The sequence below is a fragment of the Dermacentor variabilis genome, chromosome 5 (assembly GCF_050947875.1).
Source record: "Dermacentor variabilis isolate Ectoservices chromosome 5, ASM5094787v1, whole genome shotgun sequence".
Lineage (NCBI taxonomy): Eukaryota > Metazoa > Arthropoda > Arachnida > Ixodida > Ixodidae > Dermacentor > Dermacentor variabilis.
In genome coordinates, this window is record NC_134572.1 from 155,209,158 (window position 1) to 155,228,086 (window position 18,929).

An 18,929-nucleotide genomic window follows, 5' to 3' on the forward strand; every position below is an offset into this window, starting at 1 on the left:
AAAGTGTCCAAGGGCAACGCGGGTTCTCGGCCATATAGGGCATGGAATGGTGAATAACCAGCGGTGTCGTGACGGGATGAATTGTACGCGAACATCACATATGGTAAGTGAAGATCCCAGTCGTGGTTGTCGGTCGCAACGTACTTCGAAAGCATGTCGGTGATGGTCCGGTTGAGGCGCTCCGTGAGGCCCTTGGTCGGTGGGTGGTAGGACCTGCTGAACTTGTGCTTTGTCGAGCAGGAGTGGAATGAATGAATATTTGATGTTTAATGGCGCAAGGGCCAGATGTGGCCAAAGAGCGCCATGCTAATGATTAATGAGTTCGCAGTGCCTGATGGGTTTATGGTCTTAATGCGCTGTGGCTGTAAAGGGGCCTAAAAGAGTTGATGTAAATTCCTTAAAATGTACGAGTAATAAAGTTATGGGAATGACTATTGGCGAGTACTGTGAACATTAAAATGGATTAAGAAAGGATGATGCAATATATAAAATATGTGATTGTCTAGATGTATAATATTGTCTAGAGCACTAGTGCCTCACCGGGACCCTTGAAACGCAAGGGCCTAGAGGCATGTGCTATACAGAGAATCTATCCTAGCGATATCCTCTGGAAAGAGAATGCGCTAAGAAATGAATGGGCTTGTAACATGTAGTACAACATCTTTCAAGAAAGCGAGGACTGCTTTGGTACCAAAAAGCGGTTCTACCCCAAGGAACATGGCCGGATGCAGAGGGACGTGATGGCTGTATGCAAAAGGAAAATGTTTTCTCCTGTCTTTTTCGGCTTCTCGGCACTCCAGGAAGACATGGAGGACGGTCAGCCGGTCGCCACATCTACCGCAGGTTGCAGGCTGGTTACCAGTCAAAAGAAAATTATGAGTGCCAAATGTGTGTCCTATTCTCAGTCTAGTGAAAAGGACGTCTGTTCTTCGTGTTTTCTTTGTTGGCTGCCATAAACCTAACTTAGGCTTAATTACGTGAAGCTTATTGCTCGTTTCTGCGTCCCACAAGCGTTGCCAGTGGCTTCGCAGTTTGTTTCTGAGGAAAGGCTTCATGTCTGTGACAGGGACTGCAGCAGAACGGCTACCCTGCGATGCCACTGATTTGGCCATCTCGTCAGCAAGCACATTTCCCTCGATTCCTCTATGGCCAGGAACCCAGCATATTACAACATGTCTGTGTAATGAGTAGATGTTACATAAGTGTGTGTAGAGTTCATTGAAGACAGGATTTGTATGCTTTTGTAAAGAAATTAGTGCTTTTACAAGACTTAACGAGTCTGTGAATATTATTGCTCTGTCAAGTTTCAGTGTCTTTATGTGTTTTACGGCAGACAGTACTGCATAAGCTTCTGCAGTGAAGATACTTGTTAGGGGGTTCAACATGTCAGATTCAGAAAGAGAGTGGCCAACAGCAGCGTAGGATACACCAGCATGGGATTTGGACGCGTCCGTGTAAAACTCGTAGCAGGAGTACTTCGATTGAAGCTCTCGGAAATGCATAGCAATTTCAAGCTCAGGAGCGTGCTTCGAGACCTCTACAAAGGATGGGTCACATTCTATCATCTGCCACTCCCAGGGCGGTAATAGATTAGCAGGAGCCATTAGGCGATGTTCGAGTATTGGGACATCCATTTCTTCACTAAGTTCTCTTACACGCAGCGACAAAGGAAGTCTCATGGAGGGTCTGTTACGGAAGAGTGTTTCACACGTTAAGTCGTTTACTGTCATGAAACACGGATGTTCCTTATTAGAGCGCACTTTAAGAAAGTAGGTGAAGCTAATGTATGTTCTCTGAATATGTAGTGACCACTCGTCTGACTCTGCATATAGACTTTCGACGGGGCTTGTTCTAAATGCGCCAGTGGCGAGGCGGATGCCCAGATGATGAACGGGGTCTAACATTTTTAGCGCACTCGGTGCAGCAGAGTGATATACTACGGCACCATAATCTAGCCGTGATCTAACTAGGCTCCTGTAAAGATTCAACAGGCACCTCCTGTCGCTACCCCATGTAGTGTGGGATAGGACTTTAAGTAAGTTCATGGTTTTTAGACATTTTGCTTTCAGACTTCTTATGTGTGAAATGAAGGTAAGCCTGGAGTCAAGGATAATACCTAGAAATTTGTGTTCTTTGTTAACAGGAATTTGTTGTCCACCCAGTTCTACACAGGGATCAGGTACCAGGCCTCTCTTTCTTGTGAAGAGAACACAAGAACTTTTGTGCGGGTTAATTTTAAATCCATTTTGGTCTGCCCACTTGGACACCTTGTTTAAGCCCTGCTGTACCTGTCTTTCACATACTGTAAGGTTGCAGGATTTGAAGCCTATCTGTATATCGTCTACGTATACGGAATAAAAAATGGCTGGGGGCAGTGAAGAACGAAGTGTATTCATCTTAACGATAAAGAGAGTGCAGCTAAGTACGCCTCCCTGGGGTACACCGGTTTCCTGCGTAAAAGGACGTGACAGTGCATTACCGACTTTTACACGGAAGGTACGATTTGACAGATAGCTTTCGATTATGTTCAGCGTATTTCCACGGATGCCCATTTCCGACAGGTCTCGCAAAATCCCGTAACGCCATGCCGTGTCATAAGCTTTTTCCATGTCAAGGAATATCGATAGGAAATACTGTTTATGTATAAATGCATCGCGGATATTTCCTTCAATGCGCACAAGGTGATCGGTTGTTGACCGCCCTTGTCTGAAGCCACACTGATAGAGATCGAGTATATTGTTGAGTTCAAGGAAATGTACGAGTCTGCGATTAATCATTTTTTCAAAGAGCTTACACAGACAATTGGTAAGAGCTATCGGACGATAACTTGCTGCCAAGGAGGGGTCTTTTCCCTGCTTCAGGACAGGAACCACAATCGCCTCTTTTCATGTAGATGGGAGGTATCCCGCAGCCCACAGAGTGTTGAAAAGTGTAAGTAGTGTAAATTGCGTGTCAGTATGTAAGTTTCTGATCATGTCATACATGACTCTGTCAGGTCCCGGTGCAGTGCTTTGGCATGTATTCAAGGCAGCTCTCAACTCGGCAATACTGAAAGGCCGGTTACAGGGTTCATTCTGTCTTGATTTTCTCATTATTGGCTTACATTCTTCGGATTGTTTATATTTGAGAAAGGACTGAGAATAATGGGTTGAGCTCGAGATGCTCTCAAAGTGCTCCCCAAGTGAGTCTGCCTGATCTTGGAGGGTATCACCTTGTGTGTTTACCAGAGGGAGTGATTGTGCTTGTCGCCCTATTATCCTAATAACCCTGCTCCAGACTTTGGCCTCATCTGTGTACGAGTTGATGCCCGATAAAGACTTCTGCCAGCTTTCTCTTCTGGCCTGTCGGCGGGTTCGCCTGCCTTCGGATTTTACTTTTTTAAAGTTGATAAGATTTTCTGCAGTGGGAGAAGCGCGTAGCAAACCCCACGCTTTGTTCTGTTTTTTACGTGCGATCCTACAATCGTCGGTCCACCACGGGACACGCCGTTTGCACGACAGGCCATTTACTTGTAATATGCATTTAGATGCGGCATCTATTATAAAGGCTGTAAAATACTCCACAGCAGCATCAATTTCTAACGAGGAAATGTCATGCCATGAGATACCAGTAAGAGTTCGAAATTTGTCCCAATCAGCTGTCTCCATCTTCCACCGAGGTGCCTGTGGTGGATATTCGTTTTCTTGGGGTGTTCGTAGTAGTATGGGGAAGTGATCGCTTCCGTAAGGGTTCTTTGTAACTTCCCATTCAAGTTCAGGCAGAATAGAAGGAGAAACTATGCTCAGATCAATTGAAGAAAAGGTATGGTTTGCAAGACAGTAATAAGTGGGTTCCTTCTTATTCAGCAGACACGCATCGGACGAAAAAAGAAATTGTTCAACGAGACGACCTCGCGCATCGATACGAGAGTCTCCCCACAAGCTGCTGTGTGCATTGAAATCACCCAGAACAACATAAGGTTCTGGCAATTGATCTATAAAGGATTGGAATTCATGTTTCGTTAATTTGTGATGTGGGGGGATGTAAAGAGAGCTAATAGTGATAAGTTTGTTTAGAAGAACAGCTCGAACCGCCACTGCTTCAAGAGGCGTTTGTAGCTGTAAAGGTTGACACGCAATGCTTTTATGGATGACAATGGCAACGCCGCCTGGTGATGCGACACCATCATCGCGATCTTTGCGAAAAGTTAAATACTGTCGGAGAAAGTTTGTGTGTTTTGATTTTAGGTGTGTTTCCTGTAAACACAGCACTTTTGGATTGTGTTGGTGGATGAGTTCTTGTACATCATCAAGGTTTCTCAGAAGACCTCTGACATTCCATTGTATGACTTGTGTATCCATGTTTAAAGGGGATTGGTGCTGTGTTTACGGAAACGGAAGTGATGCCTTAGATTACAGAGCTCTTGCGAGGCCCTGTAACCGGGGTTCTGCCTTTTTTGGAGCGTTCGAGGGAGCCTCGCCGCTCCTTAGGCGCTTGGAGCGCCGTGGGGATAGGTGTTGTGTCCATTGCCTCTTTTGAGGCGCCGGACACGCGCTCTTGAGAGCGAGAAGTTTTTCGAGAGAGTCTCACCTCGGAAGGCGAGACCCCTGCGCCCACCAGCCCGGAGGTCGATGGGGCTCCCTGAGCGATTTGGCTGCGCCGGCTGTTGCCAGCGCTGGAAGGGGCCGGGGAGGTTGAGGCAGCCTCGGCTGCGCCCACCTTCGGGGTCGGTGGTCCCCTCTCCTCGGTTGACGGAGCAGCGCTAGCTGCAACCGCCGCGGGGTAGATGGCTTAGCTGCCGACTCACTGATTGAGGGTCGGACAGCCGCCGGAGGCCGTTGTGACGCTGCCCCATGACGCGCCACTTCGGCAAAGGTTTTCTTTGGCAGGTATGCTACCCGCCTTCGTGCCTCTTTGAACGATATATTCGCTTTCACTTTGATCGTTACTATTTCTTTTTCCTTCTTCCAGGAGGGGCACGACCGCGAGTACGCGGCGTGCTCCCCATCACAGTTTACACAGTGGGGAGCGTTCTCACACGTTTCAGTGGTGTGTTCTTGGGCACTACATTTAGCACAAGTCTGGCGGCCTCGGCAACTCTGCGAACTGTGGCCGAAGCGCTGGCACTTGAAACAGCGGAGTGGGTTGGGCACGTACGGCCTAACGCGGAGCTTGATGTACCCGGCCTCAATCGACTCGGGCAGGACACTTGAACCAAAGGTGATTATTAAGTGCTTCGTTTGAATCTCTTTACCATCTCGCCTTATCTTTATTCTTCTAACATTGATAACATTTTGCTCACTGAAGCCCTCCAGGAGCTCCGCCTCAGTCAGCTCAAGCAGATCATCATCGGAAACAACACCGCGGGTGGTGTTCATTGTACGGTGTGGCGTTACTGTTATGTGGGTCTCCCCGAATGACACTAGTTTCTGTAGTTGCTCATATTGCTTCTGGTCGCGGAGCTCCAAGAGGAGGTCACCGCTTGCCATCCTGGACACCTTGTAACCTGGTCTAAAAACATCAGTCAAGGACTTTGAGACAAGGAATGGTGATATGTTTCCCACTGCTTTGTTTGGCTTTTCAGAGTGAATGACGTGGAACCGGGGAAAATTCTGGATTTGGTGTCCGAAAAACTGAAAAACATCTTCGGTGCGCCCTCGTTTCGGAGGGCGATCAGGAAGTTTGGGGAAGGGAGTTTCCATGAGAATATATAAGATTCGGCAACAGCGCCGACCGCCCACCACGGAGCCCAACGAGGGGACGCGGCAGAGCTTGTGTACAAGCCTGCACGACGCCAGCCGTACGCCATCACTATAACCCAATATGGTGTACCCAAGGTAGGATATCCACACAAGGTTAACCCTTGCCGCCGTGGAGAAAGGAAGTAAATGGAAGAGAGAAGAAGACAGGAAAGATGTAAAGTGAGAGATAAAGACGAAGGTTTGAGAAGAGAGAGACAGGAAAAGGCGACTACCGATTTCCCCCGGGTGGGTCAGTCCGGGGGTGCCGTCTACGTGAAGCAGAGGCCAAAGAGGCGTGTTGCCTCCGCCGGGGGGCCTTAAAGGTCCGAACACCCGGCATCGGCTCAACCCCCAGGATCCCCCTTTCCCCGGACACGGCTAAGCCGCGCACGGCTACACGCGGGAAGGTCCAACCCTCGTGTGCTCGGGTCCGTGGTGTCGCAACACACCAAACGCCTGCTTGCGCAGACGCCCCTGCGGGGGAGCAGGAGTGGAGGATGTCCTCTACGACTGCCGAGAGAAAGCTGCGGCCATGTTCAGTGAGTAATTGGCGCGGATCACCGTGCACTAAAATGATGTCATAGAGAAGAAAGTCACCAACGTCAGTAGCACAAATTGTCGGGTGGGCTCTGGCGATTGCGTACCGCGTAGCATAATCAGCGGCGACGGCGACCCATTTATTTCCGGAGCCCGAGAGAGGAAATCGTCCAAGAAGGTCTAGACCAACACGGAAAAAACTGGAGGATGCTCAAGCTTCGCCTTCAAGAGAGGAACGCGATAGCGTTATCGCGCCCCGTTCGCACAGCCCACTCAAAACGATCTACGCGAGCCAAATGTCGTGATCGCCACGGACAGCCGGGCCGCGGAGCGCCACGAAAGCGGACGCGATCATGGGGCGAGTGGCGCGCCACGTGTCGGGGCAGCGCCGTATATTGCGAGGAGGGGGTCTTTTGTGTTTGCCGCAAGATGGCTCTGCGAGTGCGCAGAGCGTAGAAGAAATGTAGCGGAAACGTTCTTCGCTACTCATGTAACTGCGAGTTCTGTCATTTACATGCTCATATTTACCGATATACGCCGCAGTATAACTTTCGACGGCACGTTTCTAAGGCAACACCGCATTCACTATGGCACTTTTGTCCCACTTTGAACTATTGAACCCGTGGCTGAGGTCGATAGTTCAAAGTGGGACAAAAGTGCCTATTTGACTGACTTGTCAAGTAAGAACTGTACAAGGACCTTATGGATGTGTTATTTCCTGTGCCATTGTACCGTCAATTATACTGTCAGGCAAAGGAAAAGATGTTTTGAAAGGCGTTAAAGAACGCTAGTTGCGCCAGGGGTTAAAACCTTTTTTTAAGCTGCACACAGGAACCTTACCCGTTAAAACATGGTTAGAGGGAAAGGGTTTATTTGTTCCGTGGGGTACTCATTGTTTGTAATGCAAAAAACCAGAGACAATTGAGCATGTGTTTTTAGATTTCTGGGGTGGAGTGTTCTTGTGGGAGATCTTACAGAGAACCTTGAAAAAAGAGTTGCCATTGAGTCCGCATGGAATCCGTTATCCAACTGTCGAAAACGACGATGGTGTGCCTTTCGATCTGGTTATGCTCCTGGGCCTGCACAGTATATGGCGAACTCGGACTGCTGAACACAATGCGGATATCGACGCTAGACCAGTTCGCGAAGATTTTTGCAAATCGGTGTCCCATTTTGTCGAAGTGCTGAAGTTGCAGTGGTATGTACCAGAGTGGGTTCCAAGATTAGAAATGTTGCAGATGCCGAAATACTGATGACTTGTAGTCAGCAAACAGCTGACGGCTCTCGGTACTATGATCTGGTTAATCTGCTCTCCTGATCTCGTAAACTCTGTGTCAAGCGGCACAATAAAGAAAAAAAAACTCCTGGCTTAGTGGTAGCGTCTCCGTCCAAGACTCCGGAGACCCTGGTTCGATTCCCCCCCAGCCCATCTTGCAAGTTTTTTTGTGAATAAATTGCCTTCCGGGATTTTTTGCACACGGTCAACGCCGACACCAACGGCACCGGCTTTTCTACGACACCAGCTCCTTAACGCTATCGCGTTAAAAGGTCCCGGGTGGGATGTCGATCGGCTGGAGATACCCAGCTGGAATTGTGGAGGGCTTCTCCGGCGCTGACAGGGCTCACAAGCGGCAACGTAGCGCCGCACGGAGCGGGCGAGACCCGGCCAAAAGAATCGACGGTGTACATGGTCGTATTTGCGCGAGACACCCAAGTGTCCAGCCAAGGGAGCGTCGTGAAGTTGTTGGAGGACAGTCGAACGCAAGTGTGGTGGAATGACGAGCAGAAGGTCAAGGCCGTGTGGATCGATATCGCGGCGGTATAATGTTCCCTCCTTGAGGAAAAGCATCCGCAGAGACGCGTCGCCAGGTATTGACTCCAGACGGTCGATGAGGGCTCGTAATGAAGGGTCGCGGCGTTGCTCATTGCCGATTTGAAGCAACTGGGACACAGATACAACGCAAGCGATGGCGTCCGCATTAGCCGGTTCGTCGACGGGTTAACGGGACAAACAATCCGCATCCTGGTGCAAGCGTCCCGTCTTATATACCAAGGATAAGGTATATTCTTGCAGGCGTAACGTCCAGCGAGCGTGTCCTCCCGTGGGGTCCTTGAGCGAGGATAGCCAGCGGAGAGCGTGGTGATCAGTGATGACGCAGAATGGGAGTTCGGACAAGCAAGGACGAAACTTCGCAACAGCCCACACAAGAGCGAGGCACTCGCGCTCTGTGATTGAATAATTGCGCTCGGCGGGTGAAAGAAGTCGGCTGGCATAGGCTATAACGCGATCATGTCCACGCCGGCGTCATACTAACACTGCTCCTATGCCGTGACCACTGGCCTCAGTTCGAACTTCCGTTGAGGCAGACGGGTCAAAGTAGGCCAGGATTGGAGGCGTGGTAAGGAGAGTAGCGAGCTACGAAAAAGATGCGGCATGATCAGGTCCCCAAGAAAAAGAGGCATCTTTCTTTAAGAGGGCTGTAAGGGGACGTGTGATGGTCGCAAAATTCTTCACATTGCGTCAGAAATAATAGCACAGCCTTACGAAACTACGAGCGTCCTTGGTAGATTTCGGTATAGAAAAGTTCGTAACGGCGCGAATTTTGTCCGGATCACGTCACACGCCGTTGGCATCCACAAGGTGTCCAAGGACGGTGATTTGGCTGCGAGCGAAGTGACATTTTGACGAGTTCAACTGGAGACCGACGCGGCGGAACGCGTCAAGAATCGCTCAAAGACGGTCTAGATGCGTGTCGAATGTGGGCGAATAAACGATGACGTCGTCCAGATAGCACAGGCAGGTGCACCACTTGAACCCCTGAAGCAAAGAGTCCATCATTCGTCAGAAGGTGGCGGGCGCGTTACAGAAACCGAAAGTTGTGCTGCCTTCCGGTTTCTGTAACGCACTTCCACCCCGCACCTTTACCCCGCCCCTCCACCAAATTAATGTTACGTGTAGCCGATGCCCTATACTATTTACAATCTTTTTGCAGGGCAGCTAACGGAGTCCAAAATGGCGACGCTATAGCAAGCGGGCACACGTCGTCTTCTTTCTTCTCAGTGCAGCCAAACTGTGGCAGCTGTCCCGTTATAAATATTAAGTCCAGGTTCTTCTACGGTGTTCTTGGCGCCTACTGAGCAGCACGAGATACAGACTATAATCTTATCGTTGAAAGACAGTTGTGTTTCTGTTGAAGATGATATAAAAGTGAAGCCGTTGAAAGCCGTCAGTGAAGCTGTATGCACGGCTCTTGCACATAACTGTGACTTAAGTCTTGCTAAGGGCGTCTTTCTAGATAAGATGAAGCTAGCCCGTGTTACTGTCATTAATAAAGGTGGCCCAGTTAGCGACATGAATACTTACAGGCCAATATCCGTTCTTTCTGTCTTCGCGAAAATTGCTGAGCACGTAATTAATAGAAGACTTTGTGAGCTTCTAAACACGTATAAAATTATAGCTCAGGAGCAAATGGTTTCTGCCAGATTAAACCTTCAGAAACCGCTTTACTTGAAATAAAAGAACAAATCCTTGACAGCACAGAAAAGTCAACGCTAACTCTAGGTATCTTTATCGATTTTAGCAAGGCCTTCGATTGCATGCAACATGATGTCCTTTTGAAAAAGCTATTTCTTTATGGAATTCTTGGTGTCGCATTATCCTTGATAAAAAGCTATCTCACCTCTAGAATACAATACACAACAATAAACGGAGTTAGTTCCGAAATTCAGCACATTAAGTACGAGGTGCCGCAAGGATCCGTCTTAGGACTTCTTTTATCTTTACTGTATATTAAATATATTGTAGGTATACAAGGCTGTTCCAATATTATATTTTACGCGGATGATACTACCATGTTCTTCACCAGGAAGAGGAAAAGAAAATCTTTTTGGGCAAGCTAACATCTGGTTACAGCAACTAAGCTTGAGGCTAAATTCAAATAAACTGCAGTTAAACATAACTAAAACTAAGTATGTATCCGTGTCCCCTAAGACAATCGGTGTATTGGCTTAAGTAAATCAATAAGGAAAGAAAGAAAGAGAGTACGAAAGAAAGGAAGAAATAAAGAAATAGGGTGCGCCTGGCCGCGATCAGCGTCGTTATGTGCAGCCACAGCTGCGAGCAGGGTAACCGCAGAGACGCGCGTTACCCTGTCCGCACCCCCCCCCCCCTTCCTCGCACACGGAAAATGTCGGCGCGTATCCTCCATGCCATATTCCGTTGCGCACGCGAAATGACGTCACCGCACCTAGTCATCATTCCAATCGGCTCACCCTCGCATGCTTTCCATTCCACCTAAAGCATACGGCGCACTGCCACGCACCTACGCTCTTGGGCATTTTTACAAGACATCACGGCGACACCGACGGCAACAATGATGATGGGAATTCGCCTGGAGGGTCCGTATAATTGCTATCGCAATAATATTGATTTGAGCTTGCCTCTTTTTAAGCCTCCAAGGCACTTATCACGCCGTGACCGTCACGTGAAAGTCGCCTTACGGCAAGAGCAATCTCTACTCTCAATATTTTATTTAAAAAAAGAAGTTTTCACCTTCCCGCTTCCATCGGCACATATCACTCGTCTTGAAATGTTGAGCACTACTGGTGTCTGTGGCCATGCGCTATTTCATTAGATTTGTTTATTTGTTCTCTAACCCCACCTTTCTGTAACGCCTTTAGGGCTATTGAGTAAATAGAGGAAAAAGCGAAATGAATGAAATGAGGCGAACAATTGCAGCTCCTGTTAATACAATATATGGGCTAAGTGTGAAGATAAATTAGCAACACCAGAAAAGCGATTTTACGTTTGTTTTATGCTAATGGCTCTAACGTGATTCTCTTATTGTGTGTACCGGAAGAGAAAAGTTACTATGCGCATTTTTTGCTCAGCTTTTTTTCTGCGATGCAATACGGCTGGGGTGTACTGGTACCGAAATTCTGAAAGCCATAGGTGTACTGTTTTGTTGTAGCGTCAAAAGACGGCTTCTTTCGCACACATCCAATGTTAAAATGATTTCTTTCTTATTTGACATTATCTAATTAATCTTCGAGGTCTAGTGCCGAGGCTAGACATATCTAAGAGTGTGCGTTGAGGATAGCGAGATTCAGGACTACGGCAAGGGAGCTAGGTGCGATTGATATTCAAATAAATGCAATTGCCTTAAAAAATCAAATACAAGGCGCTCGCTATTAAGGGAACACAAAGGAGGAACACTAACTCTGCACTTATAAAAGTGTTCTTTGAAAAGTCAAAAAGAAAATAATGGCGAAAGTTAAGGTGCTTGTTTTTCAATTTCGCGTCGAAACCACAACGGCGATACGTCACTGTGACATCGCGGATTTCAAAGTACCTTTTTTTTAATCTTTGGGCCGCACTGGCTCAGTGAAGGTTCCTCAAACTAGGCGCGCTCGATATTTGGCTTCTTGGAATGCAATGAAATCCTTTTTTTTTTCAAAAGATGCCTAAGTGGGTACTAGTAGGCGCCGTCAAAAATTCATGACGTCACCGCCAAACAGGTGTGCGAACACGCGCCTTACCGTTTTGTGCCTTTTCTCGCTTACGAAGCCTTTTCTCCTGCTGGTAGTAGCGTCCCTTATATTGTGAAAGGGTAATCTAGTAATACACAAGAAATATAATTTTACCGTAGGTGTCCGTTTGATGTCATTCGCTGCAATTGTGAGGCCATAAGAGCGAGAAATTTTGAAGGCGGGCTATAACGGCCGCTAGCGGACGACAACCGCTCACTGACAGAAGAGATAACATGCTTACCCCTCGCAGCTTGTTTGCCGTGAATGCCGAAGAAATGCACCGCCGTATGGGTTTCCACCTGTCCACACCCGCAGCGCTGATTGAGTTTCGAAACGCCGGGTTGTCAGTCACGTACCTCCACACATTCTGCGAAGAATACACAGGGCAAGCACGACAAGTGAAGAAGCGTATCGAAGGTTGCCGCGAGCATTCCGACTGTTTCGCCTAGCACCCCGCACGTGCATTAGAACTTGCATCTCGTTTTCGCATTCTTGTTTTGTCGGATGGTGGTGTACTTAGTAACGCAAGTTTCGCACTTCTGATTTCTTACACCGTCATAAATACCTCAAAACTTGAGAAAAATGGACACTTTTGCATGGAACAGAGCTGTTCCATGTTCCAGAACTGCGCTTGTGAACTGCGCAGTCATGATTTATCAGCATGTAAACTTTCCAATAGTACAAAATAAGCAGCTTAAGTCCTTCAGTCAGCTATAGCATTTTTGTGCAACTTTTGCTCGAGACTTGGAGGTTCAGTGATTACCTTAACCCCTATGAATTTTTAATTTCGTGTAAAGGTAAGAGAGCTTCCAGATATTGGCTACAAAATGACAAGCACTTGTGGAAGAAATATATTGGCGCAATTTATTAAGTGCTGCGAAAAGTGACGCATACTCCTCTATATTTTGCAGACAAGGTGCAAAAGGGGAAATCAGAGCCACCGTCACGTGATTGAAATCCCCGTGTACAAACCTCCAGCCCCCTACACTACACGCACACGCCCAGTTGGGCGTGTAGTTCAACGCGCACGAGCACTTGACATGAAGAACAGGGCACTGGTCTAAGCGACAAAGCGGTCGCGTCTCATTCCTGGCAGCTACCGGGCAATAGTGTCACATCGATGCTTTTGTGACAACGCAACTTCCAATTACAAAGCGTTCGTGGAGTGCACGAGACAGAACTGTCACGAGTGTTGTCTACAATGGCATAGCAGTGCAGTTACCCGTGTCTCCTGCCATCCGCTAACTGTGCAGGCACAATGCCAGTGCACGTCACAATAAACATGACTAAAAATCAAAGTCAGATAGTTAACTCAAAAGGCAACCTTCAGGAAACTCATAGTCGAGACGCTTAGCTTATGCGATTCTTATAGTTTCTTTTTCAGCAGGGAGTAAGTGTTTTTACTTCACGAATCTGAAGGTGACGACGTAGTCACAGAATAGAATCACAAAGTGTAGTAGATATAATAGGATTAGGTTTTATTTTTGGCCAATGCCACAAAATCCGTTATAAAGTTTTATCCTATACCAAAAGTAAGCATTAGATGAACTCTTGTAGAAGGTGTTCTCTGATTCACCGTCGACTGTAGCTGCTTCAAGCCTAAGTTGTGCAACACACTTGATGAAAGTGAAACAAGACAATGGGGCCTCAAGACGATGGCGAATAATTAAGCAGAACAAGGGAAGCCTCAACCTGGAGTCACCGTTTTGATAAGAGCGCTTGTCTCAATCATTTGAACTGTTCATCTCGTTTCCCGCGTTCCCACAAAGGGTCTTGTCTTGGTGAGGCCAGTAATGCAAATGCATTACTTTGCTCAGTTGAATACGTGCTGTTGTCGAAAGATTGGCACGCGGCTGCACTCCTTCGATGTACCGCAGTTCGACACACGAGAATAGCGACGGTATCAATTGCGCGTTGCGCTAATTACTGCATGACCTCGTCCGCTTTAGAATGTTTGCGAATCGTGGAAGCAGTTTTAAGTGCACTCACCCCCCTGTCCACGAATTGACCGAAATCGCTGACAAACACACGCCTCAAAAGTTCAACATCCTTCACCAGGACAAAAGGGACATCGCCATTGAAGATCCTGCGATGACATCGAAGAGACAGGCAAGTTTTGAAAGACCCGAAAAAAATGAGCGAATGCCAGCTGTGAAGTACACCGCACTCAGGAAAAGCTCTGGAGAGCGTTTGAGCTGAAGTGGCATGAAAAAAAAAAACAACCTTTACGAATGCTTAAACCAGCTTCCGGTGCTGCCATTGCCATCATTTGAGATTATAGATGAAACAGATATAAGAAATAGTCTCACAAATGGGAAACTTATACTACAGAAAGCATTTCATTCCCACGGAGATATAGGTTTGCTGTTCTTTTACAGCATATGTGGTGCTTGAATTTATGAAATAATGCTTGATTCAAACAATAATTTTCACTACAATGAAAGCATTGGCATAATCACTCTTACTTTCAAAGAAATAAAAGGTGACACTTTTTTATATAGACTAATTGAAAAGTTAGAGGTTCTGATGCGATTGATATAGCAGCAAAAAGAAAAGTGAGGTGTAGTGCGAGTCATAGTGTTATTATCGCAATATCCGTCACACAAACGCGTCCGGTTCTTGCAAATTCAATGTAAGGTTTAGAAAAATACTGATGTAATGCGGTGAAAATGAAACTGGATAAAATGACTGCGACTATGATTGCGGAGAAGGCTGGCCGGGACAGATGAATATCGCTAGTTGTTACTTTGAATAACTCAAAAACATTTTCCTTAGTCCCTAGCGTCAACAAAGGAAGGTGGCAAACCTCAAGGCTATGATTTAGAGCTTTCGCTGATTTTGTAACAGAGTCCACATTGACGGTTCTCGTGGTGTCCTCGTCTGATCTCTGCAATGCTAGACTACTCTCGTATGCTGCGAAGACCCCGCTTCTGTGCTTGTGCTAAGTTAATGGGAGCCTATGAACTGTTTCTGCAGAATTACCTTACATTCTAAACGCAGTGCCTGAAATGGTGTAGAGTGTTTTACCACCCAGTGGGTCAGTGAGGCGTCCAGAGAGCACTGGTCATTTTAACATTTCACATTTATTGCCTTCGAAATAACTGTGTATAAGGCAAAGTTCCTTGCATTAATATGCTAATAAAATGAGCATTTTCCGCACAAACTTGGTGGATATCTGTATGGCTCATTGTGGACGTGGATAGGAAAGAGTAACACAAATTGATACATTCACTTACCCGTAGATGTCACCGTACTTCTGGAACCACTCATCCATAACTTCCACGGTGTTCTTAAAAGAAAAATTTGGATTGTATTTAGTACATAAGTTGCTTTCAATGCTGCGGAAAACACGAGAAAGTTAACAAATTTGTAAATTATTCCTTTCGGTTCCAAATTATGATAAATGTGTCAAGTTTACATCAGAGTTACATCTTGTTATTCCAAGTAATGCAAGACTCCACTGAGAGAAAGTCGGAGAAAATGTCTGCGCCGCCGAGGCGCAGCTCGTCACGTGGCGTCGTAGCCAATGGTAATGCGAGTTTAGGCGCAGTTTTTACAGCGAAGATGCTTATGCGGACGCTGTGCCGTCATGTCGCACTTCGCTTAGGATGGGCCGCGTGACCTAGTGGGAGAAGAAACGAAGAGCTCAGCAGGGGGAAAGGGGACCCGTTTTCCCCTGGGAGAATGCTACCTCATGCGCGAATCTTACACGGTTGTCACGTGGTGCAGTTCGGCGATCGAGCCAGTACAGCATTGAATTTATCGACGATTGATTCCTCCCTGCCGCAGAAGAAAGAAATGTTATCCTGGAAGCTTCTGGCCAACGAACAGCGCCCAGCGATTGAAACGGGTTACTAGGAGCACGTCGCTGCCGGCACTTATCGCCCACTTCTGACACCAGCAAGAAATAACGGCAGGCAAGTCAATCGTCAAACCATTCTGACCGCTCGTCAGAACGATTGCATGCGCCCGCATCTCCAGTGGTGGGCCTTGCGCCGAATATACGGAGTTTTGGATTAGTTGTTCTGCACATTAAGTCCCATCCACAACTATGTGTAGACCACGGGTAGTTCGTACGCCTGAGGAAGAGGCTGCCTACCGCGAGCATAAACGAGAGCTGGCTTGTGAAGGGACTCGTCGTTGTAGGCCGACCGCGAACTGCGCGCCTGAGGTGCCGAGGTTAAACGGCAGCGCGGGAAGCCAATCCCGAAGTGCGCGCCCGGGATGCGGAAGCACATCGGCAGCGTTGGAAGTACACTATGTGTAATTAACACTCGGTTTAACTAACACGGCTTCTCCGTTCGACCATTTTCACGCAGTGGAAGGGGCGGTGAACTTTTGTTTCTGCTACAGAAGACAAACGCCGGCTTTTTCTCACAATGGGCCAATTGACCCTTTCGCATCAGTAGCCAAATGCAGCCACATATATTAGAAGCAGATATGTCTCTTCACGGATAACTAGATACCGCGTTTATACTGGCAAACGAAAAAACCTATTGCACAATGAACAATTCAATAGAAAGCTATCATTCTACCTCCTAATACTCGACAACGTGTGCGGCGGAGTCAGCAATGCAAGCGTGACATTTACGTGTCACAATTGACCGGCCGGCCTTTAATCGTCAAGTGAGGCCTGTAACTCTACCAGTGCTGCTTTTATTCTGATATTACAGCCGGCACATATATTAAGGCAGGTCTCATTGGAAGCAATACGAGTCATGGGCATTTCTCGCCAGATTAAAGAGGAAGTACTGCACTCTGTTGAAAGACAAACTTAATCATGCTACTTGCATTCACTTTTGGCAGGTCTGTTGCACACAAAAAAAATTCGTAGGATTCAATTTCATTTCAATATAAAGAATATAGAATATATTATAAATTGAATAGAACGCAACGAAATTTCTTTGATAATTTTTGTAAGGGCTGTCACACGAACACATTCGCTTGCTTGTGGTCTCGACAGGAAGACCTCACCGAAGCAGCATTGTCGAGTCATCGTACATACCATTCACGCGATGTTTTCTTATTATATGTGCTAACCGATGGAATCCATAAACAACGTCGGGTGGGTCGCTATGATGAAAGCACTGAGAGAGCAGAACCGAGGTAGGCATTCGAATAGAGGCCTAAAAAAATCAAATCAAGCTAGCGAGTGTCATTTAGCATTATCTCACTTTTCAGTTTACCTTCACGTGAAAGTAACTATCGTGAAGACACATTTCTTCCACTTAAAAAAGTCATTGCAGAAATTTTGTGGTGTTCGTAAAAACCTTGTGATGAATTGAGTAGACTCTCCTTGGAGTAGCAAATAAATACTATTTCTTATTTATGTAAGGCCTGGACAATCGCTGAATCACTGCACATGCGTTTCGTGTCATTTGAAAAAACTTATTGACTTGCATAAAAAGGTCTATACACAGAGAATGATGGAGTGCTCCTAGAAAAATATGATAAACTAAGGGCGCTGTCCACCTGACAGATAAAATATTTGTTTTTATCAAAATCCTCATTATCACTGTAGGTAACCTTAAGCACCCTACCTTTTGCCAGAATTTGTAGAAATGGCCCGAGAATATACTCGGGGGCGGACCTGAGATGCCAGTCCCTCGGAAGAAATCGAAGGTTTTCCGTCGCCACCTGGAAATTAATGGAGCATATTAGAAACTAAGGCGATATATTTGAGAGCTGTGGGCAGAGTAGCAGTGTGAACTCTGAGCCGGTGGTGTTCCTGTCGTAAATGCAAAAGAAAAAAAACGGAACAAAAGCGACACCGCTTCAGGAATACAAGTAATAAACTAGGAGCGCTCTGTTTATTTTTTTTCAACAAGCATATGAATACGGAAAGGTGGCCAACTTTATAATGTCCTGTACCTTATGACCTGGACATAAGCAGCATGGGACAAAGAAAAACAAATTGTAATGAAAAAAGATGCAATAATTAAATTAATAACGCATTGCACAGGCGAGCTGCAACTAAATACACATTGAAAAGACAATTGCTCATAAACATTACAAACCGAGCACATATTTAAGAAACCGAAGCAATAAAATGAAGATTTGCTTCAATTCGGCAATCATGTAACTGAAAACGGTTTTACTTATTTCATTTAAAACCGAAACAAATGTAAAGCCAGCTTATGAGTACAGTTAAAGTAGTCGCCTACTCTTTATTTTTTTTTTCAACAAACATATCGATACAGAAAGGTGGCCAACTTGATAAAGTCCTGTACCTGGTCACATCGGCATAAGCAGCATGTTAGCAACAAAAATTGCAATGGAAAAAACATGCAATAATTAAATTAATTATGCATTGCACAGCCGGGCTGCAACTAAATACACATTGAAAAAACAATTGCTCATAAACACTACAAACCGAGCACATAGTTAAGAAACCGAAGCAAGAAAATAAGGATTTGCTTCAATTCGGCAATCAAGTAACTGAAAACGGTTTTAGTTATTGCATTAAAAAAACTGTCTTAGATGAGAAGAGAATAAACCATATAAGCCCAAATTCATATCTACATATGAAGCGCAATAACTATTTTCAAGAGAAAAAAGATATGGTGCACCTGGAAAGTCGCAGAAAATAATTAGATTGGTATCACTTAATAGCGTGTTATTTAATATCTCATGAAGGTTGCAAGCAATCATTTGCAGCGTGTAGGTTGTCCTAAAATGTAATATATGAGGCACCATGCATGTACGCGAGTAGAGTAGGGAGGCGTGCGTTTGTATCGCTGTGTTATTTCGTTAAGTTTTAGTATTTTTCCGAGATTATATCACAGAAGTACATGACAACCGGTACTTATAAACAAAAAGCCACCCCCACTCGACCCTGTCAAAGTGGATGTACAGTGAAGCTGTGGCCGATGTTACGTAACCGTTACAAAAATGCCTATTAACATTATTTTGAACATCTGTCAACTTTCTATTTACTTCATTGACAGCTTATCTACATTTACAGTCTGGTAAGATTTGTTCATACACAAAATACTTTCTTGCTTTTGTGTAAATAATATTTTAAGTACACCTTTAAAAGACATCGTTCTTACTTTTGTATAAAAAGATATTTAAATACACCGTTAAAAGACTTCCTTCTTACTTTTGTATAAGGGATAATTTAAATACACAGTTAAAACACTT

At 45.9% G+C, this 18,929-nt stretch overlaps 1 protein-coding gene across 3 annotated transcripts in view; it reads right to left on the reverse strand.

Moving 5' to 3' along the window:
- The window catches only part of LOC142583268 (cytochrome P450 6a8-like), a 60,211-nt gene that overhangs the window by 30,487 nt on the left and 10,795 nt on the right, over positions 1-18,929 (reverse strand). For all 3 annotated transcript variants that reach the window (XM_075693660.1, XM_075693661.1, XM_075693662.1), the window contains exons 2-5: positions 17,327-17,423; positions 15,023-15,075; positions 13,776-13,872; positions 12,028-12,153 (exon numbers count right to left, since the gene is read on the reverse strand). In XM_075693660.1, coding sequence (XP_075549775.1) covers positions 12,028-12,153; positions 13,776-13,872; positions 15,023-15,075; positions 17,327-17,423 — 373 coding nt within the window. The remainder of the gene's footprint in view (positions 1-12,027; positions 12,154-13,775; positions 13,873-15,022; positions 15,076-17,326; positions 17,424-18,929) is intronic.